This window comes from Lithobates pipiens, unplaced genomic scaffold (assembly GCF_037356315.1).
Source record: "Lithobates pipiens isolate NorthernLeopardFrog02 unplaced genomic scaffold, aLitPip1_a1.2 Scaffold_18, whole genome shotgun sequence".
Classification (NCBI taxonomy): domain Eukaryota; kingdom Metazoa; phylum Chordata; class Amphibia; order Anura; family Ranidae; genus Lithobates; species Lithobates pipiens.
Window position 1 is genome coordinate 266,397,857 of NW_027507758.1, and position 27,259 is coordinate 266,425,115.

The 27,259-nt window shown below is 44.1% G+C and overlaps 1 protein-coding gene across 1 annotated transcript in view; it reads left to right on the plus strand.

Annotated features, from left to right (window-relative positions):
- THEMIS (thymocyte selection associated) overlaps positions 1-27,259 on the plus strand; it is a 157,191-nt gene that overhangs the window by 78,411 nt on the left and 51,521 nt on the right. The window contains exons 3-4 of the mRNA XM_077486925.1: positions 2,421-2,879; positions 11,506-12,518. Coding sequence (XP_077343051.1) covers positions 2,421-2,879; positions 11,506-12,518 — 1,472 coding nt within the window. The remainder of the gene's footprint in view (positions 1-2,420; positions 2,880-11,505; positions 12,519-27,259) is intronic.

Here is a 27,259-nt window from a genome sequence, read left to right on the forward strand (position 1 = left end):
TCTTGATATAATCGTTCACAGCAGGGCGCTCCAGCGCCCACCAAGAGTCACTTTGAGGGCTTACAATGTTGTGGCAAAACCAACACCTTGTTCCGCCATTTCTGCAGAACATATAGGGCAGGCCCCTACTTTCAAACATCCAACTTACAAACATCTCCTACTTGCAAATGGAAGGAGACAACAGCAAGTGAGATGAAAAAAGATGTACGACAAAACAAATTATACAGGGGTGATAACCCTTCCCTATGTTTTCCAAAAAGCTTAAAAATTGTTTTTTTGACTGGAGCTACACTTTAAAAATGTACCAGTTGAAAATTACAAACAGATTCAACTTAACACAACAAACCTACACAGTCCCTGTCTTGTTTGCACCACCTGTATACTGCTGTTCTGAGTATATAGGGCCTGGGGGACACACGCATTTCCTTTTTTTTAATATGGGTACGGGGTTCCCTTTAATATGCGTACAAGACCCAAAGGGGCTGGTAATGGGCAGGGAGAGCTACCCATGCCATTTTTCTCAATGATTTCCAACCATATTGCAGGAACCAGATATAACATTAAAACCGCAAGCAGTTTTAAATGATGTTATTTCCGTTTAATGTCATTTTGTGCAGGGACTATTCTAAACACGGGAAACACATGGCACTTCACAGGCATACTACGGACACCCCCAGGCACGATATTTAAAGGAATATTTCACTTTTTTTTCACTTTAATCGTCATTCAAATCAGTGCTCCCGCCAAAACGGCCATTTTTAAAAACATTTTAGGCATTGACCCATGTCCCCTGGGGCAGGAGCCAGGTCCCCAAACCCTTTTTAGGACAGTATCTTGCATATTAGCCGTTAAAATTAGCACTTTTAATTTCGAACGTTCGAGTCCTATAGACTTCAATGGGGTTCTAAAGTTCGTACGAATTTGGGGTCCGTTCGAAAGTTCTGGTGCGAACCGAACCGGGGGGTGTTCGGCTCATCCCTAGTCTACGCTGTCCATCTCTCGTGGTGCTGCTGGTGCCATTGCCAGTCCTCTGGTTCCATTGCACTGTCCACTCTGAGCCTGAGGCTCCTCCATCAGCCCGCTTGGCTCCTGGCATTTTAGGCCGGTGGCGGCTTGCAGCATGACATCAGTGGGCGCGTGGGTGAGCAGGCTCAGGATCATATTGTCTCAGGAATTTCTGGGGCTGAGCATGCTCAGTTCTCACTTGAGCCTGTCGCAGCCAATTTTACTTGCACTGTTTGGCTCCTACGGGCATTTACGGGCACCAGAAAAAGTGCCCTGTTTTTAGGGACTGTCAGTAAATCTACGGGTGGTTGGCAACACTGCTAGTTTCTCTATACAGGAGGCATCCCGAAGCTTTCATTACTAACAAAGGATTTAATACAAAGTATTAAAGAAATTTCAGTTAGCGTGTTCAATACATTTTCTCAGGTGTCATTCCATTTTATTACACATAACTTAAATTCTGAACTTATTTGTTTTGGTTTCTTTTTATGTGTGGATTGCATCGGTTGTTGTTACTAACATGTGGTGAACATTTCATGTCAATAGCATCTTTAGAAATATATTTACCTAGAAAAATGGTGACGTGTTCAATACTTATTTTACCTGCTGTGCATGTGGCTGCTAGTTACTTGACGGTGAATAAATTATTATTTATTTTACTATTACATAGTCCATACTTTCAGTGATTATTTTATTGTGCTAAAAGACATCTCTACACAAAGTTAATCAGAAATGATTCAAGCCAGTGTAGTTATATCTACCTATTCATTTATCTAATGTTAATTAGCATGCCAGAAGGCTGAAGGCACTGTCGTATATCGATTCATTAATTAATCAATATCAATGTCTTGATTAATCATTTAAACCTCCTGACAGTCTATCGTGACCTAGATGGGGATACAATCACATTTTACTGCAAATTACTGCATAAAACCTGTTAATATACTTTTTCTTGCCACTGTGTATACTTTTGTGGGTCAAACTGGCCCAGATAATGTGGCAAAAAACAAGTGTTGTAGCTTTGTAAATTGAGCATAGTGCCACTTAAACTACCAACACCTGAAAGCCCATGACTAACTTGAGAATTGAGGTGAATAATATGATTTTACTGGGCTACTAGTGTAAATGGAAAAAAAAACTGTTATATCTATACAGAATTATGAATTTATGATTTTATTTTTTATTTTTATAAATAACCACAGATACCTTTTATTTTCCTGGATTGTCAGTTATATAAAGCAGACAGCATAAGGTTAAGGTTTTTTCTACAAAAATGCATATTATGTTGTAGGTTCAATTACCAATCTGGTATTGGTTAGGTAATATTATGTCCTAGTAAATGGCAAGCTATTCAGTTTTGGTGAATTAAAATTTCTCTGTGTGGGCAGTTTAACTGTTTTATATTTTTTTAATAGGCTTATTTAAAGTTGTTGCTGACAAGGACCCTTATCACTCAGTTGAAGAGATTGTACAGACACTACATATTGGAACCACACAGTTTGCTCATCCTTGCTTGTATAGCAGTTCAGTCCTACACGTCGGAGACCGTGCAATAGAAAAAGGCACAAATATCATGTTCCACTCTGTAGATAAAGTAAATGGAATCATGTCAGCTAAGTGTAAAGTTCTACTGGAAGGAACACTTTACTCTTTTTCTTTACCTTTTTCCTGCACTGGAGAGTTCTTTGAGTGCCAAGACGAAAGGATATACACACTCAAAGAGATTTTAGACTGGAAAATTCAAAATAACAGAGCAAGAACTGTCATCCTTGCAGATATAATGGAGCTAGGAAACAGCAAACAAATTTACCATGCTTTCATCAATAGAATGATGCTTCTGAGCCCAGTTTATGAGATACAGGCCCAAATGCAATGTAAGTACAGTTTAAAAATAAAGAAAGGATTAGTTGATAGAGATGTTTGTTTTTCATTCAGCTGTCAGTTAGTTTATGATGAAAGGAGAATGATTGAAAGTGGGAACATGAAAAGGACACAAAAAAATAAATCGACATACTACTCAATTCTACAAAGGAGATATAACTAGGAAACCATAAGCAATAGTTAGAAAAGGACCAACAAAAGTGTTACACAGAAAATCAGGGAGTAAGGTTCATAAGGTAAGCCACACATGGCATTATTGTACATCCATTCATTCCTGCATCTGTGTATTCATTTACAATATCTTGTTGCATTCAATGCATACACTATTTTACCAAAATTATTGGGACACCTGTCTTTACACGCACATGAACTTTAATGGCATTCCAGTCTTAGTCCGTAGGGTTCAATATTGAACTAGCCCACCCTTTGCAGCTATAACAGCTTCAACTCATCTGTCCACTGTCCACAAGGTTTAGGAGTGTGTCTATGAGAATGTTTGACCATTCTTTCATAAGCACATTTGTGAGGTCAGGCACTGATGTGGATGAGAGGTCAGCACTCTGTGCAGGCCGGTCAAGTTCCTCCACTCCAAACGTACTCATCGGTGTCTTTATGGACCTTGCTTTGTGCACTGGTTCAAATTATTTGGTGGAGGGGGGATTATGGTGTGGGGTTGTCTTTGAGAGATTGGGCTTGGCCCCTTAGTTCCAGTGAAGGGAACTCTTAAGGCGTCAGCATACCTAGACTTTTTGGACAATTTCATGCTCCCAACTTTGTGGGAACAGTTTGGGGATGGCCCCTTCCTGTTCCACCAGAGCACAAAGCAAGGCCCATAAAGATATGGATGAGCGAGTTTGGGGTGGAGAAACTTGACTAGCCTGCACTGTCTCCTGGCCTCAACCTGATAGAACACCTTTGGGATGAACTAGAGCAGCAACTGTGAGCCAGGCCTTCTGATCCACATCAGTGCCTGACCTCACAAATGTACCTCTGGAAGAATGATCAAACATTCCCATAGGCACACTCCTAAATCGTGTGGACAGCCTTCGCAGAAGAGTTGAAGCTGTTATAGCTGCAAAGGGTGGGCCAACTCATTATTGAACCCTACGGACTAAGACTGGGATGTCATTAAATTTCATGTACGTGTAAAGGCAGGCATCCCAATACTTTTGGTAAAGTAGTGTATTTCATTTTCAAAATGCTTATGATTTAAGGCAATTGTGACCACCAAATGTAACTAACCAATGATACTCATTTTAGTAAAATCATCTAACATGCCATTTTCTACTTGCAGTCCAACTAATGATTGGCAATTAAAGGTTCAGAAAGTCCATGACCTCCTGAAGACATAGATATGAAAGGTCAATGTCTGGACTGACAGTTAAAGCGGTAGTAAAATGCTGGGTGTTTTTTTTAAACCTGAAAGGCAATGTCATCGCATATTAGCATATTATGTGAAACTTATCTGAAAACGAAGCCTTCCAGGAGTGCAATGTCACCGCTGAAGGCACTTCCATCTTCACCCAATCTTCCTTCCAGGTTTGCAGACTCCAGCTGTGTGAGTCGCCAAAGCCGTGATGACGTAACCCCAGTGCATGCGCACACGAGCCGCCGTTTACGACACAGGACTCTAAAGGAACAGCACTTGTATGCCGTTCCTTCAGAGCTCATGCACTGGTGACGTTACTGGCTGCATGTACAGTAAATATCTCCTAAACAGTGCACGTTTAGCAGGTATTTACAGTACCTATAGGTAAGCCTTATTATAGGCTTACCTATAGGTAAAATGAATGCATGGAAGTTTACTCCCACTTTAAAGTGCATGTAAACCCCAATCTATTTTTCAAGTAGTATTTTGTGAACCTGTTGCAATGTTTTTTACCAGGATACCTTGCTAGTAACAACAACATTTAGAATATTCTAATTTGGCTTTTACTCATTTAATTTAAAAAGGTTCTAAAGGTAAAAAAATTTTTTTTTACCTTAATACATTCTCCTCATTAAGGTAAAACAAAAAAAAAATTTCAATAGCAGCTCTCCTCAGCCTCTTTTAAATATTCCTCTCTCAGTCCAGTACTGTACCATCTGCAGTAGCTCTTCTCTCCTTTTCCTGCATTCACAGGAGGCTCTTATGGCAGCAGGGTCCTGCTGCTGTAAATCACATCCTGTGCGGAGGGCTTGGGGGCGGGGTCTATGGACATACACAGCCCAGATTAAGGAGCACGCCCACATGAGTGCTCCTACAGCAGCCACCTTGCTCTGAGAGCATTCGAAAAAAGAGGAGGCACAGAAAGTGGAGGCAGGGGAGCCCAGAAAAGGGGGTAAGGGACCTCTCTGTGCCAAACCATTGCACAGGTGAAGGTAAGCATACCATCTTATTTATTTTAGGAAAAAAAAAAGATATAATAATAAACATAATATTTTAAATAATATTTAATTATGTAGAATGTGTTACATGAAAAAAAAGTGCCAAAAACAAAAATATAACCGTTGAAGGTCTTGAAAAAAGTGCTAAAGGAAATGGGTTTATTGGAAGCCCTCCAAGTGCTTCATGCCAAATAAGTTTTTTGTAAAACACATTTGTAAGACTTTGAGATTGAAAAGTTTTTTCTGGTAAGACATTTACACTTGTTCAGTAGAAATGTATCTCAACAACTGACTCTTTGGTTTCCCTTAAAGCCCAGCTTCAGCAAATGTTTTTTTGTTTAGTTTGGAATAGAGTGGGGAAGGATTGAAACATCTGTCAGTTTTAAAATGCCACTTCAATTCCTGCTTTGTCTGATACTCATCATCTGCACATGTAAAATCTCCTTCATATGAACACAGACAAGAATAAAATCCTGACAGGTGTTCTAAACATTTGCCAGTCTACTAGAACATTTGTTTTTACTGCAACCTATGTCCCTATTGGGGGAATTCTACTCACTTCCTGTTCTGTCTGACATCAATCAAATAGGAAGTGGAAAGGTTTTCTCTCACTTACTGCTTTGGCTGATGCTTGTCAAGCAGATGGGAGGTGAGGAGAAATCTACCAAACAGATAAACCCTAGTATTCATGCAAATACCACACTTCCTCTGCCTGGGTGGCTGTGTCTCTCCTCCACTGTATCTAAGAAAAGGACTCATGGTTGTCACCCTAGGCCACTGATGGTGAACCTTGGCACCCCAGATGTTTTGGAACTACATTTCCCATGATGCTCACCTACACTGCAGAGTGCATGAGCATCATGGGAAATGTAGTTCCAAAACATCTGGGGTGCCAAGGTTCTCCATCACTGCCCTAGGCTGTTCTCCTGGTGTAGACTATAAGCATGTCTGTATCTCTTCATTACATTGGGGGGGGTAGGACAATTGGTAGTTTACATAAGATCACTAGGGAGAAAGATATACCTTAGTTCAGGTCACAAGAAGTGGCAAGGACATTGCTTTTCTGGCCAGATCAACAGGTACTTTCTGTATTTGCCTAAAATGTTCTTAACTTAGAAAAAAAAATTGTGCAGACACAACATTTAAGGACTGTGAGCTGCAATATACTACTTGTTATACTTGGGTTTACGTATTCCTTTAAAGGATTCCCCTCTTCATATAATGAAAATAATCAATCACAATACATTGTAAATATAACCATTTATTTTTGATTATCTAAAGCATCTAGTCTCTCCAAATAATTAATCTAAGCACCAAGGAGTCTTACACAATCCAGTTTGTTAAAATGAACATAAGTGCTGTTACAGCATGACATATTCTATATCCATTTCCGTAACTATGATTTAGAATCTCCAATTGACAACATAATTTATCCAGGTTCCTACAGTATATCACTTCTACTAAGACAAAAATATAGATAAAGATATTTAATTAAATGTAGACAAGTCCAAATAACAGGTGGATAAGAGTTTGAACATTGCATTTAGGATAATTTTGTTTTATGGGTGAATAAATTTGAAGTACTATTTGGAAGAACAGTCTGATTTAAGAGTTCCTCCTTAAGCCAATGTAATTTACACAGACCAAATAAAGGTTTATATTTAACTAGATCTTATTTGCATTCACACACTTTATTTGCATACACCCAATACATGCACATTACATGCAATGTTAATTCTATATTGTGTAGCACACCCACACCCTCTTAAAAGTCGCTAGATTTGATTGCAGGGTCCTCTTACCTTTTGCTAGTGGTGAAACCCCGAATTGTACCCAGAACACGCCATCTTAAATAAAATATTTTCGCATTATTGGCTGACACTCTGGGAGAGAACAGGTGACTAGATAACCCAATGCTGACATACAAGAACAGTAATGGTGGTAATTACATACAACAGTCACGTATAATGTATCTTAGAAACTGATTGCAATGTAGTACTCCTCTAGAATCCTATCATTCTTCCTTTTGCCCACAAAATCCTTGGGGCAGTCCTTATTCGTATTTATAGCAATGTAAATGGTAAAGCAGATGTTAACTACAACAAACTAATGTTAGAATAGATACACAAAACACATGTAAATGTCCACAGCCCATGTTGGGGCCCAATGGAGCTCATAATAAACAAATATTTACCTTAGTAATCGACTGGTATAATGTGCGTTCCTGAAAGTGCAGAGAAGTATATGATGGTCCCCTTAATATTTTAGCTAAAATTGTGTCCACCTTTCTGATGGTGAATAGATGAAGTTGACTGAATCCGCTTACTACTCTATCAAGCTGCTATAAGGCTCTTGAACACTAGAGATAAAATAGTCTGCTTTAGGCCCACAAGTATAGATTAAGCTTTGCTGGTAGAGAGGCTGCCAGCCACAGGCACTACAGACCATTCCATGCACACAAACAACATGGGCTCAGTGTAGGAAAAGCCTTTCTCTGCATTATTTTTGCAGAAATTAGAACAGGAGAGAACTTCAGGGATTAAGGATTCTCTATACAAGATCAGGAATCAAACGGCAGACAAAATTCTTAGCACAAATCCTATAGCAATGGGCACACATGCAGGTCCCAAACCTAGGTCTTACTCACAATATTCTAGGAGCTGTCTGCCACCCAGCTTCCTCAGGACACTTTTCAGCAAGGGAGACAAAAATATCCTTCTCCAGACCAGAACCCCTAAAGCAACACACTCCAGCAGATCACTTTATCTAAATATTCATAAATCAGTGGATGATCCTCCTACTATGTTCTGGAAACTAACTCCAAAAACAGACAGGGACAATCAACCACAGACCTTAGGCCGCGTACACACGCGGGGACTGTTCGCTCAACTTTGTCCGTCAAACAGTTTCAGCAAACAGTCCGCTCAAAATTAGCATGGACGGACTTGCCCACACACGACGAACGAACAGTTTGCTGAAACCGTGCGCGATGACGTGAACGGCACGTACGACGGGACGGAAAATACAACGTCCTATACACTGCATTACAACTTTCGGCGTGTAAATCCTTTCTGAGCATGCGCGGAACTTAGTTTGACGAACAAGCCTACACACGAGGGGACTGTTCTCTGAAACCAAGTTTCAGCGGACAGTTTTTCGGAAATTCCGAAAAACCCTGTTCAGCAAACTGTTCGCTGAAACTGTCCGCTGAAAGCCCACACACGGGCGGACTGTCCGCCGAAACACTGTTCAGCGGACAAAGTTGGGCGAACAGTCCCCGCGTGTGTACGCGGCCTTAGGGAAACTCTGACCCAATAAAAAAAAAAAAAACCCAGATAATTTCTCCACTGAGAACAGTAAAACTTTATTAAATTAACAACTATATTCAGCCTAAGTTTTGGCAGGGCGCTACAAGCACTTTTAGATCAGGCCTGTGCTGGGTTTGCTTACCTGCCCCCTTCCTACATCTTTTTTCTGTCATCTTACGCCCCTTGGCGGTAGGAAGTGGGTAAGCAAATTCTGCAAAGTTCCAATTCTGTCACAACTGCACTAATAAGCCTGTTCCCAGGACTGCCCCAATCTGACAGCAACATATGGAGATCCAGAGTATAAATTGGTTTAAATACCTTCAGACCTGTTCATCATCATGCATGAATGGGTTTGAAGGTAAACAAAACCATTCACATGAATGTAGAATGGGGTGTATGACTCTGTTCACTTTTGTTCATTAAACAAACTTTATTGAAATGTTTCACACAGACAATTCATTTGGTTCTATTGGCCACAGCACGGTGCAAAGCAGTAGATTGTTTCGCACTATTGTCTATAAAAAGTAGTGCATGTAGTACTTTTTTCAGTGCACACCACCTGCAATAACAATGCTGTGGTGTAAACTGGCCAGGTAGGAAACAAGGCATTTTGTATTGTCTTGCGATGGGACTGTGCTGAAATAGCTGCCCAATGCATCCCTACTGCACCTGGTGTGAAAAAATTGCAACTTTTAAAATGTACAGACATCAACGCAAAACTGTGCCCAGTGTTAAAATTGCTATTTTTCCACCACTTTTTTTCTAACCTATTAGTTACTAAATACTTCATAGCTAGGTGATCTGACATAAACAAACTGTTGCTTCTCCTTAGTCTGTGCAACTCCATACTCCACTGTGACTGGTATGTGTGCACTGCTTTCATTGTTGGCTCTGGCGCAAGTAACCAGCAGAGGCAGAGAACACAGCAGGAAGGTCCCACAGCATCACTGCATAGTTCAAGATCCATGCAAAACCTGACTGGTGGATCCAGAGCTTCATAGTGATTTTGAGACAAGCATGTAGCTGCCTGAAGTAGGATCCCCTGAGCTTGCACGTCATCAAAGGGGGTAGTGGGCAATTTGAGATATTTGCTCTTGGTGCTGGATGACCTTGTCCTGTCAGTGTATACAGTTCTGACTATCAAGAGTGCAGATAAAAGATACCAGCACTTTCCCAGCATGAGAGGGACACACACCCGATCTTAGACAATCAGCAGCTTGCCTCTCTCTGGACACATCGCACCTGCATCTTCAGCAAATGACTGCTGTCCTTTCCTACTCCTTGCTGCTTCTCCCTCTGTCTCTCTCAGTACTTCTGGAAGCAAGTTAGGACCCCATCCTCCCAAGCTCAAGTTTAGCTGTAGCAACACTTAAACCTCTAAAGAAGCTAAATAGTTGTGAGTCTACAAACTAAGCCAACCAAGTTTAAAATGGATGTTTAGCTCACTATTGGTAGCAACAATTGTTACTTGTGGAAAATCAATAAATACAATTTGATTGAAAAATCTTCTTAAGACTATGAGACCAATTTTGATCATTTATTTCCATTCATCTTGACAAACCAAATATATGACCATTGGGTTGTGTCCAGACTCTGCTGGATGCAGCAGAGAATTCTACACATTGTGTTTTTCAACGCACTGTTGTTGCATCCTGTGGGGAGAAGAGATTGAAAACAATGGGCAGCCATGGTTCAAACTCTGCATGTAGTGATTAGACTGTACTGCTGCCTGACCCAGCCAGCTGATTGACAATATGTGGACTGAGCTGTTTAGCTTAGTGCACAAATTTAGACTCTTATTTAAGGACACTTTGCAGATTTCCAGCCTTCCACTGTAATGGCATGATTACATCCAACAACAGGTGCAGCAAAATTCGCACTGCTCCCTCTCAGCTCACAGGCTTCTGAAGACGCCTAGTGGGAGGGGGTGAAACGGGTCACGCAGGGATGAGATAGAGAGTTTATCTGACGGCTGGAAGGCAACGCCATAGCAGCGGATATTTATTTTACACATGCCTGATTGCTTTTACCACTGTAAGTGCATCTGTTTTTAACATTTTAAATAAACCAAACAGTATTACGCTATATTATCGCTCTCTTCATTGGTATGCCATATAAACTATGATGGGAACCTTATAATAGAGGAGAAGGAAGAAGGCAGATTCATCCACTATGTGGCTTTGAATCATATTGCTGGTGAGTGGGGAGGGGAGCACTGAGTGGCACCTGAATCTTCACTAACAATAAATCACTATGTTTGGCACTTTGTCTGCATGGATGAATTTATCATGGCACTTTAATGAACTAGAAATTGCACAAGCACTTTGTATTTTTATATATGTATATTCAGCACATATGTTTGATATAGAAGCAGTGCTACGTTTAATTTTGTTTATTACATTTTTGTGTTCATGCTGGAGAGAAATGTATTGTTATTTTTCACTATTTCAACTTGTATTTGCTGTGAACATTGGATATTACATTACAGAATGCTCTTATAACGATTAAAGCCTATAAAGCAGAAGTAAAGTCTTTGTTCATACATCTCCAACAGTCCTCTTCTGAAGAACCAGTCTTTTGGCTTCTTAATTGCTTGGCAGGGGATGATGTCACTCCTGGGCATGTGCAGTAAGCTGTCATTCCACACTCGAGACCAACCCATGACTATAAGCTAAACTGTCCATGTGCAGCAGAGTTTACAGTGCTGGAGGAGACGACAATCAGGCAGGTAGGGGCATTTTATTGCCGAAGAGACACTGCAATAAAAGACTGCCTGCTCACAGTTTTTTACAGTGGGACTTTAGTTCAACTTTAAGTGGTTATTATTTGAGCATTCCTACTATAATTTTCATCATTTGTACACAATAAATTTAAATGATGCAAGAATTTTTATTTTCTGAAGGAAGGAAAATGTATAAACTTTTTTTTTTCTTTATTATTGCAGTTGGTGGTGCTATTAACCTTCTTTCAGATCTTGATGTTGAAGTACTGGATGTTACGGAGCACTTTAATATTAAATTATTTACCGAGATGCTAGCTACTCAGGATGTCTTTGATAAAACTACCAATGAATTTCCATTTATTGCAGAAATTGTAGACGGTCCAATCAAACATTGCAAATCGTATTCATTTTTGCAAGGTGGTAAAAAAATCATTGTCCACGGGAAGTATCAAGCAGATCGGGTTATTGCTTCTGAGTTAAGAAGTGACACTCAGAGCAGACATTTTCTCATTCCAGCGAACTACAAAGGGAAATTTAAAAGGAGACCCCGCTTTTTTCAAACTGTCTATGACCTGACGATTGTCAAGAGGGAAACATCTGAACTTCAGGTAGTGGCAACAAAGATGTTTAATTCACTACACAATGAATTCTCCTCAATATGTGTCGGGGACACGTTTCAGGTAAAAAAGTCTCAATCTTGTGAAATAACACATGAAGGCAAACAGACTTTTGTAGATGCCCTTGAATGTATGAGGATTAAAGACAAAAAACATGAAACTGTTAAACTACCATTGTATGTAGAAGGTGGGTTTATAGAAGTTGTGCAAGATGACAAACAGTATTATTTATCTGAACTTTGTCAGCACTTTACATTTCCTTTGAATGTCAAGGTGTCAGTGAGGGATCTCTTTACAATTGGACAGGATATTTTGGCTAACACTGCTTTATTAAAATTGGAAGAGCAAATTACAGACTCTTACCTGCTTGTTAGTTTATATGACCACCCTGAAGAAGTTTGGGAACTTCCTGTGTTCCGACTGAACCTTACTTTTCAAGTGCTTGGTAATTTTAAAGGAAAAGTGTTCTCTGTACCAACAAGAACCAACACTGAAGAAATCAATGAAGAGGAGTATTATATGGCAAGACGTTATGAAAATAACTTTCAAACCCCACCCCCACGCCCTCCAAAAACTCCTTTCTATGTAAATGAAGCTGAGGGAAACAAGATACAAGAGGTACACCGCTTTCTTACTTTATATTTTGTGTTTTTTCTGTTACTCATAATGTTCTATTACATCATAAATATTATACATAGCTGAAACTGGAATATAAAAAAGGGCATTGCAATAATATCAATAATTTCTTTCCTCCTTCATGTTCAATGACTTTTTATATTGTATAACAAAATTGTTAATAGCTCTAGCCTATTAGTTGTTGGTATTCCTGACAAAGATGATGTTAGCCTATATGATTTACATCAAAAGACACCTTTCACAATCATCCTATGGACAGGACTTGTCAAATTCCTCCAAACATTCTGCAGAATGAGAATGAGCAATTATCATCACTATTTCTAGACTGCTAGTCACTGTAGGCTAGCACCTCAGTTTTTAGGGTGTGGTCCTTTGATTATTACTGGGTGAAATATAGGTTTGGTGCTAGTCATTTTAGCCTTTTTACCTTTTTGTTGCTGAGCTCACAATAGGAGAGATGGTTTGGGGGTGCAGGATACCCAAAAATAGCTCAACAATGGGGGACAGATATTCTGAAGTAGGTGTGGGCATAGTTTGATTAATTTCTGGAAGTTGTGAAGAAACCAAACAAATATATGGCCTTAGAAGAGCAGTGACAGTCTTTCTTCAGTTGTACTGAACAAGTAAGCCTTTTTGTTCTTTTGGAAGCAGTCAAAAATACTTTGATCTATTGGCAAGTCATCTATCCTACGATATTCAAATGGTAGTTTATATGCAGCTCCTTTGCCACGCTCTTCAGCAGAAGGATCCTTTCTCCAGCCTAGCTTTCTTCAGTAAATTGATCCAGCTTTAGGTCAAGCTGTGGTAGGGCTTAATTTACCATAGCTGGGACTATGGAACTGCATGTGCTAATGCCTGAATCACAGGCAGGAGCTGTGGTCATATGAAATCAACATTAAGGCAGATCTCCAGAATTTAAATGTGAGCAGCAACTTGCACAATTAACTTCTTGGCCATTAAATCCGTGGCCATACGTGTTAGGCCGCGTACACACGCGCGGACTGTTTGCCCAACCTTGTTCGTCAAACAGTTTGGGCAAACAGTCCGCTCAAAATTTGCATGAGCGGACTTGCCCACACACGAGCGGACTGTTTCAACGAACTGTTTGCCAAACAGTCCGCTCAACTTTTGAAATGAACGGACTCGCCCACGTAAGGCGGAGGCAAGTCCGCCCATTTCGAGCGCGTGTACAGGTAGGCGGGGCCCGCGAAGGAGACGTCGCGGGCTCCGCCGCCTGGAATGGGCTTAAAGGGGAACCCCAACGCCGAAAAAAATCGGCGTGGGGGTTCCCCCCAAGTCCACACCAGACCCTTGTCCGAGCACGCTACCCGGCCGGCCAGGAAAGGGGGGCGAGCGAGCGCGCCCCCCCTCCTGAGCCGTACCAGGCCGCGTGCCCTCAACATGGGGGGTGCCTTGGGGAAGGGGGGGCCGCGCGGCCCCCCCACCCCAAAGCACCTTGTCCCCATGTTGATGAGGACAAGGGCCTCTTCCCGACAACCCTGGCCGTTGGTTGTCGGGGTCTGCGGGCGGGGGGCTTATCGGAATCCGGGAGTCCCCTTTAAGAAGGGGGCCTCCGGATACCGGCCCCCCACCCTATGTGAATGAGTATGGGGTACAATGTACCCCTACCCATTCACCTGTGAAATAAAGTACAAAAAAAAACACAACACATGGAAAAAGTATTTTATTGCACAGCTCCGGGGGTCTTCCGTCTTCGGGGGTCTTCTCGCCGGACTCCTCCGCTATGTGTGTGTAGCTCTTTTGCTAGCGGAGGAGTCCGGCTTTCTTCCTCCCCGCCGCCGGCCTCTTCTCCCGACTTCGGGGGTCTTGTCCCCCTCTTCGGTTCTTCTGCCGGGCCACCGCGCCTGGTCCGGTGGCCCGGTCTTCTGTCGCCGTCTTCCGTTCTTCTGTCGCCGCCTTCGGTTCTTCTGCCGGGCCACCGCGCCTTCTTGTAGCTCTTTTACAGGCGGTGGCCCGGTCTTCTGTCGCCGCTGTCGTCGTCGTCGTCGCCGCCGCCGCCGCCGCCGCCTTCCGTTCTTGTTCTTCTTCTTCTTCTCCTGGAGATGTTGACTCGACGAGCTCTCCGGCCGGAATGCCAGAGCCGCGCTGTGCGGTCACTTATATAGTGACAATGGGGCGGTGTCACATGGTATATGTCACATGGGTTGGTCACATGGTGACCCCGCCCCCTTACGATGTCATAGTCCCCATGTGACATCAACCCATGTGACCAACCCATGTGACATATACCATGTGACACCGCCCCATTGTCACTATATAAGTGACCGCACAGCGCGGCTCTGGCATTCCGGCCGGAGAGCTCGTCGAGTCAACATCTCCAGGAGAAGAAGAAGAAGAACAAGAAGAAGAACAAGAACGGAAGGCGGCGGCGGCGGCGACGACGACAGCGGCGACAGAAGACCGGGCCACCGCCTGTAAAAGAGCTACAAGAAGGCGCGGTGGCCCGGCAGAAGAACCGAAGGCGGCGACAGAAGAACGGAAGACGGCGACAGAAGAACGGAAGACGGCGACAGAAGACCGGGCCACCGGACCAGGCGCGGTGGCCCGGCAGAAGAACCGAAGAGGGGGACAAGACCCCCGAAGTCGGGAGAAGAGGCCGGCGGCGGGGAGGAAGAAAGCCAGACTCCTCCGCTAGCAAAAGAGCTACACACACATAGCGGAGGAGTCCGGCGAGAAGACCCCCGAAGACGGAAGACCCCCGGAGCTGTGCAATAAAATACTTTTTCCATGTGTTGTGTTTTTTTTTGTACTTTATTTCACAGGTGAATGGGTAGGGGTACATTGTACCCCATACTCATTCACTTAGGGTGGGGGGCCGGTATCCGGGGGCCCCCTTCTTAAAGGGGGCTCCCGGATTCCGATAAGCCCCCCGCCCGCAGACCCCGACAACCAACGGCCAGGGTTGTCGGGAAGAGGCCCTTGTCCTCATCAACATGGGGACAAGGTGCTTTGGGGTGGGGGGGCCGCGCGGCCCCCCCTTCCCCAAGGCACCCCCATGTTGAGGGCACGGCTCAGGAGGGGGGGCGCGCTCGCTCGCCCCCCTTTCCTGGCCGGCCGGGTAGCGTGCTCGGACAAGGGTCTGGTGTGGACTTGGGGGGAACCCCCACGCCGATTTTTTTCGGCGTTGGGGTTCCCCTTTAAGCCCATTCCAGGCGGCGGAGCCCGCGACGTCTCCTTCGCGGGCCCCGCCTACCTGTACACGCGCTCGAAATGGGCGGACTTTCCGAGCGGGAACAGTCCGCTCATTTCGAAAGTACAGCGGACAGGCCCACACACGGGCGGACTGTTCGCTCAAACACAGTTTCAGCGGACAGTTTTTCGGAATTTCCGAAAGACTTTGTCCGTCCAACTGTCCGCTGAAACTGTCCGCTGAAAGCCCACACACGAGCGGACTGTCCGCCCAAACACTGTTCAGCGGACAAGGTTGGGCGAACAGTCCGCCCGTGTGTACGCGGCCTCACACTTAAGCTGATTTTAATATCTGGTTTGTGAGTACCTTTTCAATATATTTTCTTGAATAAATTTATATACGTACTTGACTATCGGAGTATACCTCTTTCTTTTCTATGAGATTCTTGTGGATAACATTGAGCATTTAAAGATCTGTGAGGAGGCTATTTGAGGCACAAAATACCAACTGTGGGGACCAGCATTTACCTACCAGGAATAGGGATACAATCCCTGGACCTTACCGGTTGTTTGTTCTACTGTTTGCCTTACAGCAGTAAGGTAAGGGGCCACTCTACCTGGCGTGCCGTGAACACTGGATATATAAGAGTTAAAAGACATGGGTCATGGCACTCTATCCTGAGAAGCACTAAATACATCACTGGTCACCTCATTTCACACAAAGACTGTATTATTCTGTTTTGGTCTTTTTGTTTTAAGCATGCACTGCATGTTGCATGTTTTATTATAAGAAAAGTTTTTCTTGCAACTCTAATGCAACTTGTTTTGAGTTTATCATTTTTGGAGATATTTACTTGAATATTTAAAGCACATGTCACTTTATTATTTGGCTATCTCTGCTGCTGTATTTAAACACTGGACACTCTATTCACCTATTGGATTGTTCACGATTTAATCTGTTTGAGGCACTTTATTTATTTGAATTATTGTTATATATATTGCGTGTAATATATAACTGTCTAATTTAGGGTGATTTTATTACACCGACTTAATAGAAGGAGATACCATTTTTGGTAGTGTGCTATTCAGCACTATTGCTAATTTATATTTAAGCACGAGGCACTTTATTTTTAGTTGAGTTTAGTTTAGCTTTAATTTCTCTTTTGCAGGTAGCGCAACACCATTTATTTGATTTTTAAGAATTTACTATAGGGGGGTAGGGTATATACCCCTGCCGGTGATTTGCTGCAACCTATCCTTAGTAATAGCTTATGCTCTTGTTGATAGCGCGGGGATACTTTAATCTACTATATGGTGTATGTATGTTTTATGTTGTATGTTAAGTTAACAAAACCCTGCCATTAGTTTGCAAAATGCAGCGTGTTTCAGTTGTGGACAAAAAAAGGGCCCTGCATGAGTTTGGTCCAAATGCGATGCAAATTCAGCCATACAGCTTGTATGGCTGAATTTGCATCACACAGACGTCGCATGTGATCTACACAGCAATGCGGTAAGAATTATATGCAATGTCTGGCATCGCACTAGTGTGAACTGGACCTTAGAGCTTCTTGAAAGCACTTGCTTATAATTTTATTCGGCCTTTAGCATGTGCTTCATCCTGAGGCAAGGTCCAAGAAGCAAGCCTTTAGACAAACATCTTCCCCAGGGGAAGAAGAACTCTGGAAATATTCTTCCAAACATTTATAATTTCTCCAAACCATAGAACTCCTCAGAGATTGTTAGATTGACATTTATGCTTGTGTATGCTTACTGCAATCTCTTCCCAGAAACAGGCAGAACCAGTCAACACACTAGGTTTAGGGAAGACCTACAGGGTTCATAAAAGGTAAATAACAGCTATGGGTGGTTACAGCCCAGTCACAACACACAAATTTAGACACAACTGCTTAGGATGGGGTTCCTACACTATAACATGTCAATTAAAATGTTGCTTTTATATCCTACCCACAAGGGACCACTGCTGACAGGCAGGGCCATCTTTAATATTGATTGGGCCCCGGGCAAAAATTCTCATGGGGCCCCCAACGCCAAAGCCCAACCTGTCCCCCCCCCCCCCCCCATGCAATTCCGCTCTCCGCCTGCTCTGAGTTATACAATAAATAGCAGCTAGACTCAAAATCGGTTTACTGTATCAGATCAGGCATGAATGAAAGGATTCTACACCAAGCCTCAATGTAATGAGAAGATTTACACTGACCACCAATGTAACTGCGACATTTAGCCTGCGTTGACATTTGTGTGTCAGGAACGCATGCAAAATCTGCAGCTGCCCTTTAGCAGATACACAGTAATGCCATCAATTGTTAATGACACCCTCACACATCTGCTGACATGTGCCTCTGTAACGTGTGATTTTGAAAAAGGGTTAGGGACCTTCTTCCGCATTTCTAGCACATAGAGCAGCCCATTGAAATGAATGGGCTGCCCCAAATGCGACCTACATCTTTATCCACCCTGTCAGTACACCTTTGCATCATAAAACCCCTGCTAACCTCTGCACCCCAAACCTCCCCCATCCTCTCCACACCAACCCTCCACCCCCTTTAACTCTACCTGCCTACTCTGCTCATCTTTGGACCCACCTATTCACTTGCCTTTGCAGAACAGGCAGATGTTAGGCTTAATGACCACAGTTGTAGGCAGGACTTTCAAGCATGCCCCTTTACCGCCCCAGTGGGCAGCATTCAGCATAGGTGATGGTGGATTTGACCTGGGGGGGCATGATATACATATGAATGCCGCCACTATTTACATGTAAACACAGGGTCTGCAGGTGAGTCATCTGTACATAACAATAGGGCAGATCTGGGGAGCATTAGTAGCAGAACTTCACACTGAGATATTGGGACACGGCACAGGACTAAAACTTCAAGGAACAAGGGAATTTAAACCAGGATAGTTGACAAGTATGTGGCAGCTGCTTTGGGCCCCACAACAATGACAGGGCTCAGGGCAGCTGCCCCTTTTGCCCTGCCTTAAAAACGGCCCTGCTGACAGGTAGCTACACAAGTTCCCTGAAAATCATTTTCAGTGCACTATCTTTGCAACTGAAATGTATATTTATAGTAGCACTATACAAAATGCAATAATAATAACATGTAATTTTGAAATCCATTAACCTCTGTTTGATTTTGTTTTGGGTGCACTTTTAAAGGTAAAGCAGGAAACAAAGTCGGTGCATGACAATGCTTCCTATGTGGGTTTGATTCCATATACCTAGTGCTGTATGGCCTCCTGTACATAAGACTGAATATCCTCGCTTTCACAGTCCTCCTGTACTGACTGGCCTGCTTAAGGCTACCCATAATCATTACTTCACCACTTGCACCACTACATTGGTGAAACTTTAATTGCAACGTGCAATGTATGCCTGCTAGGGATGAGCTGAACCAGTGGCGTAACTAGAACCTTCAGGGCCCCGATGCAAGAAACCATGAAGGGCCCCCCTGAACCCCAGCCAGGGCCCTTCCCTCCGAGTCCGGCGGTGGAACTCCAGGGCGTGGTCACAGGTATGACCTTTGTGAGCCCTGTAGTTCCACCACTGTCATCAGTAGTTTTAAATTTTTAGGTGCCCCATTGGGGGACTGTCCCTAGGCAGGATGGGGTTCCCGTCCCCAGAAGAGATGAGGTCTTTTTCTCCAGGGCAGATGAAGTTATTGCCCCCAGGTGAGAAGGGGTCCCTGTCCCCAGGGGAGGTGGGGGTCCCTGTGCCCACGTGAGAAGGGGTCCCTGTGCCCAGGGGGAGATGGAGGGGGTATGTAATGGTGTGTGGAGGATGGGGTCCTCTCACTCACCATGACCAAGCTGCAGGCCGCGCACTCATCCATATTGGCCTGGGCTCCATCCACTGTGCTGGATGGGTGATCAGCATATCTCCCAGAAAGACCTTTCATCATCTGTGTATGACGGGGGAGGAGGGGGGCTGGCAGACAAGCCTGCAGTGTCCTCCAGGGGGCTCTCATAGGGCTGCACTGCATCTGTGTGCTTAAAGTTTGTTTACAAGGGAGAAGTATGCAGTGCAGTGTGGGCCGGACTCAGGGGGGGCGGGACTCTGGCTGGGGAGAACAGACATCGGACTGAGCGGCAATGCATGGAGCAGGAGAGGGGTACTCTGAGGACACAGGTCATGCGGGGAATGCACAACTAAAGAGCAGCCAGTGCGATAGTCGACCATGGAGCTCTGCTAGTCACCCTCCACCTCCAGCCACCCGTGTGCATGGTGCACTGGTACCCCCTAGCTGCCTATGCTGCTGCCGGCCATATGTAGAGGGGGCTGAATGGGCCCCCTGTATCACAGGGCCCGGTTGCAGTCGCAACTGCTGCACCCCCTATAGTTACGCCCCTGAGCTGAACACCCCTTGGTTCGGTCCGCACCAGAACCTGTGAACGGACTGAAAATTTGTGCGAACTTTAGAACCCCATTAAAGTCTATGGGACGCAAACGTTCAAAATGAAAAGTGCTAATTTTAAAGGCTTATATGCAAGTTATTGTCCTAAAAAGGGTTTGGGGACCCAGCTCCTGCCCCAGAGGACATGTATCAATGCAAAAAAAGTTTTAAACACAGACGTTTTTTCGGGAGCACTTATTTTAATGACACTTAAAGTGAAAAAAAAGTGAAATATTCCTTTAAATATCGTGCCTGGGGGGTGTCTATAGTATGCCTGTGAAGTGGCATGTGTTTCCCATGTTTAGAACAGTCCCTGCACAAAATGACATTTCGAACGGAAAAAAAGTCATTTAAAACTGCTTGCCATTTTAAAGTGGTTGTAAACCCTTACAAACCACTTTGACCTACAGGTAAGCCTAGATTAAGGCTTACCTGTAGGTCCAAGAAATATCTCCTAAACCTACACGGTTTAGGAGATATTTACTAAAAGACAGGCATGCGCCGTAGACAGCTGCTCGCATGTGCACTATCACCATTAGCAGCATGCCACTGCTAATGGCAATATGCTGTTAGTGGCGGCTCATGTGCGCATGCACAGGAGTGACGTCATGGCTGCTCCGGCGCTGTGAGTGGCCGGAGCAGTGATACCCGGAAGAAGATGGACGCTCCGTTCTACAGGGGACAGCGGTGACATCGCTGGCTCCTGTGTCAGGTAAGTGACACATAATGGGCTACTATGCGATGCATAGTAGCCCATTATGCTTTACCTTTGCAGGGAGATGAAGAAGAAGTAAACCCATCAAGGTTTACTTCCTCTTTAATGTAATGTCTGGTCCCAGCAATATGGATGAAAATCATTGAGAAAAATGGCATGGGTACCCCCCCTCCCCATTACCAGCCCCTTGTGAACCCCGTACCCAAATAAAAAAAAGAAAGGCGTGGGGCCCCCAGGCCCTATATACTCAGAACAGCAGTATACATGTGGTGCAAACAAGACAGGGACTGTGTAGGTTTGTTGTTAAGTAGAATCTGTTTGTAATTTTGAACTGGTACATTTTTAAAGTGTAGCTCCAGTCAAAAAATATATTCTTAAGCTTTTTGGAAAACATAGGGAAGGGTTATCACCCCTGTAACATTTGTTTCCTTCTGTGCACCTCTCCAGAGGAATTCATCTCACTTTCTGTCCCAATGACCAATGTTTTTTGAAAATTTGGGGTTTTTAGTAAAACAAGGATTGGGATAAAGAGAGGAGACATGCTTTTCCCATATAAACTCTAAGCCCTTGTACACACGGTCGGACATTCCGACAACAAAATCCCTCGGATTTTGTCCGACGGATTTTGTCTGAAACTTGTGTTGCATACACATGGTCAGACAAAGTTGTCGGAAAATCCGATCGTGCGTAACATGAGCACGTTATTTCGTTAGGACGGGACTACGTTCAGGCTAGTAGCCAATAGCTTTGGTCTAGGAATTTGATCTGAGCATGCGTGGCACTTTTTCCGATCGGAATTCTCTACACACAATCGGACAAAGTCTGATCGGATCATGTTGTCGGAAAGTTTTATAGCCCAGCTCTAAAACTTTGTCCGTTAGATATTCCGATGGAAACAGTCCGATGGAGCAAACACAGAGTCCGATTATTTGACAACGCGGTCCGATCGGACATTTTCCATCGGAATGTCCGACCGTGTGTACAAGGGCTTACAGAAGAGAATTTCCCTTCATAGGTATACATTTCTTTTCACTTCCTCTTGTCTCCTTCCGTTTGCAAGTAGGAGACGATTGTAAGTTGGATGTTTGAAAGTAGGGGCCTTCCCTATATGCTCTGCAGAAATTTGGGCCTAAGGTTTTGGTATTGCCACAACACGGTAAGCCCTCAAAGTGACTCTTGGGGGGCGCTGGAATGCCCAGCTGTGAACTATTATATCAAGAATTGTAATTACATCTCTACCTCTCTCTGGGCTCACCTTACTGCCTTCCTCTAGCTGGGTATCATCATCAGAGCCTTCAAAACGCTGGGCATCCTCATGGAGCATGTACCCAACACTGTGCTCAAACAGTTCGGGGGAATTCTCAGGAGGACAGGAGAACATGGTGGGGCCAGGGAAAAAATGACTGATGCCATTGAGCTGAGGGAAGAGGCCGAGTTGGCAGCTGCTTTGCCAGTACCCTGAGCCTGGGTGAGAGAGGATGAGGAGGATGAGGACAGCTTGGCCATCCACTCTACCAAGTCTTTGGCATGTTGCGGCTCAACACGTCCAGCTGCCCAAAATAAGGACAAGCGTGTCCCATGGCCACGTGCTGATGAGGATGCACCATGTCCACGACCAGCACTGTTGCCTCTAGACACAGAGCCTGCTTGTCCTCTTTTATTGGCTCGTGACTGTCTGCCTCTCCTTGTTGGCCTTCCAGACATACTAATGGCCTGCAGGGAGATGTAGCTGCACAAAGCTGGGACGTATATACTGATTATACTGCAGCTAGCAGAATCAACTGCATGCCTGTAGTATTATTACTATGAGAACACCAGCAACTGGGGTAGCTTTAAGTGCACACTGTGCAGATGACACAGTACACGACTGTAATTGCTACAGCTGCTTGCGGATAGGATCAGCAGAACAATAGCAATTGGGGTAGCTTTAGGCGTACACTGTGCATATGACACAATACACCGACTGTAATTACTGTAGCTGCCTGCCTGTGGTATAGGATCTGAAGAACACCAGAAATTGAGGTAGCTTTAGGTGTACACTGTGCAGACAACACAATACACCAACTGCAATTACTGCAGCTGCCTGCCTGTGGTATAGGATCTGGACCAGCAATTGGGGTAGCTTTAGGTGTACACTGTGCAGGTGGCACAATACACTGACTGTAATTGCTACAGCTGCCTGCGGATAGGATCAGCAGAACACCAGCAATTGGGCTAGATTTAGGTATACACTGTGCAGGTGGCACAATACACTGACTGTAATTGCTACAGCTGCCTGTGGTATAGGACCAGCAGAACACCAGCAATTGGGGTAGCTTTAGGTGTACACTGTGCAGGTGGCACAATACACTGACTGTAATTGCTATAGCTGCCTGCGGATAGGATCAGCAGAACACCAGCAATTGGGCTAGATTTAGGTATACACTGTGCAGGTGGCACAATACACTGACTGTAATTGCTACAGCTGTCTGTGGTATAGGACCAGCAGAACACCAGCAATTGGGGGAGCTTTAGGCGTACACTGTGCAAATGACACAATGCACTGACTCTAATTACTGCAGCTGCCTGCCTGTAGTAAAGGATTTGAAGAACACCAGCAATTGGGGTAGCTTTTGGTGCACACTGTACAGATGACACAATACACAGACTGCAGCTGCCTGCCTGCTGTATTGGATCAGCAGAACACCAGCAATTGGGGTAGCTTTAAGTGCACACTGTGCAGATGACACAGTACACCGTCTGTAATTACTACAGCTGCCTGCGGATAGGATCAGCAGAACACCAGCAATTGGGGTAGCTTCAGCTGTACACTGTACAGGTGGTATAATACACTGACTGTAATTGCTACAGCTGTCTGTGGTATAGGACCAACAGAACACCAGCAATTGGGGTAGCTTTAGGTGTACACTGTGCAGGTGGCACAATACACTGACTGTAATTGCTAAAGCTGCCTGCAGATAGGATCAGCAGAACACCAGCAATTGGGCTAGATTTAGGTATACACTGTGCAGGTGGCACAATACACTGACTGTAATTGCTACAGCTGCCTGTGGTATAGGACCAGCAGAACATCAGCAATCGGGGTAGCTTTAGGCGTACACTGTGCAAATGACACAATACACCCACTCTAATTACTGCAGCTGCCTCCCTGTGGTATAGGATTTGAAGAACACCAGCAATTGGGGTAGCTTTAGGTGCACACAGTGCAGATGACACAATACACAGACTGCAGCTGCCTGCCTGCGGTATAGGATCAGCAGAATGCCAGCAATTGGGGTAGCTTTAAGTGCACACTGTGCAGATGACACAGTACACCATATGTAATTACTGCAGCTGCCTGCGGTATAGGACCAACAGAACACCAGCAATTGGGGTAGCTTTAGGTGTACACTGTGCAGGTGGCACAATACACTGACTGTAATTGCTACAGCTGTCTGTGGTATAGGACCAGCAGAACACCTGCAATTGGGGTAGCTTTAGGTGCAAACTGTGCAGATGACACAGTACACCGACTGTAATTGCTACAGCTGCCTGCCTGTGGTATAGGATTTGAAGAAAACCAGCAATTGGGGTAGCTTTAGGTGCACACTGTGCAGATGACAAATACACAGACTGTAGTTACTGCAGCAGCCTGCGGATAGGATCAGCAGAACACCAGCAATTGGGGTAGCTTTAGGCGTACACTGTGCAGATGATACAGTACACCGACTATAATTGCTGCAGCTGCCTGCCTGTGGTATAGGAACTGAAGAACACCAGCAATTGGGGTAGCTTTAGGTGCACACTGTGCAGATGACAAATACACAGACTGTAGTTACTGCAGCTGCCTGTGGATAGGATCAGCAGAACACCAGCAATTGGGGTATCTTTAGCTGTACACTGTACAGGTGGCACAATACACTGACTGTAATTGCTACAGCTGCCTGTGGTATAGAACCAACAGAACACCAGCAATTGGGGTAACTTTAGGTGTACACTGTGCAGGTGGCACAATACACAACTGTAATTGCTGCAGCTGCCTGACTGTGGTATAGGAGCAGCAGAACACCAGCAATTGGGGTAGCTTTAGGTGTACACTGTGCAGGTGGCACAATACACTGACTGTAATTGCTACAGCTGCCTGTAGTGTAGGACCAGCAGAACACCAGCAATTGGGGTAGCTTTAGGTGTACACTGTGTAGGTGGCACAATACACCGACTGTAATTGCAACAGCTTCAAATTAAATTCAAAGACACTGTCTCTCCGTCTCTCTCTCCGCTGACGCAACACACTATGCAAGGTCGCCGCACAGGCGGCCTTATATAGTGTGGGGTGTGTACTAAACCCCCTGAGCCATAATTGGCCAAAGCCACCCTGGCTTTGGCCAATTACAGCTTGCTGTAAAGACGGCGCTGTGATTGGCCAAGCATACGGGTCATAGTGCATGCTTGGCTAATCCTCAGCCAGCAAAGCACTGCGATGCTGCAGTGAATTATGGGCCGTGAGTGCCACTCGATTTGGCGCGAACGGCCCATAGCGTTTGGAATTCGCTGAAAGGGCGAACAGCCGATGTTCGAGTCGAACATGGGTTCGGCTCTAACACGAAGCTCATTCCTAATGCCCGCTGAGAGAAACTTGTAGAAGATCCCTCACAGCAAACAGGAAAGATACTAATAACAAGTATAGTGATGCTACCATACGACCTGACCTGACCCGATCTGTGAAATCACATAATCAAATGAAAGAGAAGCACAATGCAGATTAATTTTGCCAGTCAAAAGCATTTTGCCTGCCTTCCATGGCCATTTTCCAGACAAGCAACGCCAATCTAAGTGCATCAAAATTTTAACATATTTAATTAAGTAGTAATGCACTCATTTGAAACAGGATAAAAGCAGGCACATCATGATCAATGTCAGATGGGCAGCAGGGTTCCAGAACAGTCATCCAGGCAGCGCTGTGGTGTCTTGCGCTGCGGCACCAGTGGTCTCCAGTGTCCCAGGCAAGAGCATACAGGTACAGGGCACAGAAGGAAGCCATCACTCAGGAAGTCCCTGGTCTCAGTAGGGGGAAGCTATGATGTACATGTATTTGGAGCATGCGTGCTCCTTCATTAGGCTTAGTTGTTGGCCATCTTAGGTGTGGTATATAGAGCTTGGCAGGGCAGGCAGGCCAATCAGATCATGGTGCCATCCCGCTTTCATTAATGACACACACCAGGGAAGCCGAGGTGCGGGGATTGGATGAAAATAATACAAAACATTTGGAACTTTATATATAGGAAGAGAGAACATATATACACACAGTGTAAAGAAGACGGGGCACACAAAGACGGGGAAATGTTGGATAAGCCTGCAAGTTTTGGCAGACCTAAAGGGGTTGATTTACTAAAACTGGACAGTGCAAAATCTGGTGTAGCTGTGCATAAAAAACAATCAACTTACGTGATTTATTGCTTAATTTAACAAACTGAAGTTAAAAACTGATTGGCTACCATATTTGGCACCGTATTTTACTGAATCAACCTCAAAATGTCTCCTAATAAGCCAAAAGACTGAAAGTTTTTGTTATATGTGCTTACACAGACCCCTCCGGAGGAAACTCTTTTGCTTTTATTTGATACCACAGTGATGGGTGAACACAGGCAGGAAGCCCTTAAAAACCATTCTGGTGTGTGAGCTTCCTTTTTTTCGCAAACTCTCTGGTTTTTGCAGTCCTCTAATACAGTGGTCATCAACCCTGTCTTCAGGACCCACTAACAGGCCAGGTTTTATGTATGACCTTGGGGAGATGCAAACCAGAATACTGCAATCACTGAGCAACAAATTATATCACCTGTGATGTATTTCAGTTATCTTGCAAACCTGGCCTGTTAGTGGGTCCTGAGGACATATATACATACACAATATAGTATGAACAAAAAACTGAAATTTATAACAAAGGCAAATTATATAATCATGGTTGTAAGAAGTCACGTAGTGTTAATCTTTAAGGAATCTAATTAGATGAGAAGTAAAACCTCTCCAGGAAGTGGTGAACACTAAATAAGCTAGGTGTCTTTGGATAGTGTAATCATTCATTGTGGTAGCTTGCAGACAGTTTGTGGTTTTCTTTTGCAAGAGGCTTGCAAGCAAAGAGAGGTTTTATTGCTATATTTTATATAGTATATATTGTTGACTTTAATGCATTCCTCTGAAATATTGTAGGTTTTATATTATCCAAATTCATTGGTTAAAAACTGTCACATAACACTAGGTTTTCCTTTTTGAGATGTTGACTATGCCTTATGAACTATATTACCATACGATCCTTTGCGAAATTGTCTTGTTTATTTGTCCCATTGTTTCTGTTATACTTTTAATCTGTACAGTAAGATCTTATAAACAGTATTCACATGTCACTGATTCATAAACACAAACTGTTGACAGGGACAGAACCACTGTTAAAGTGGCTGTAAAGATAGAAAGTT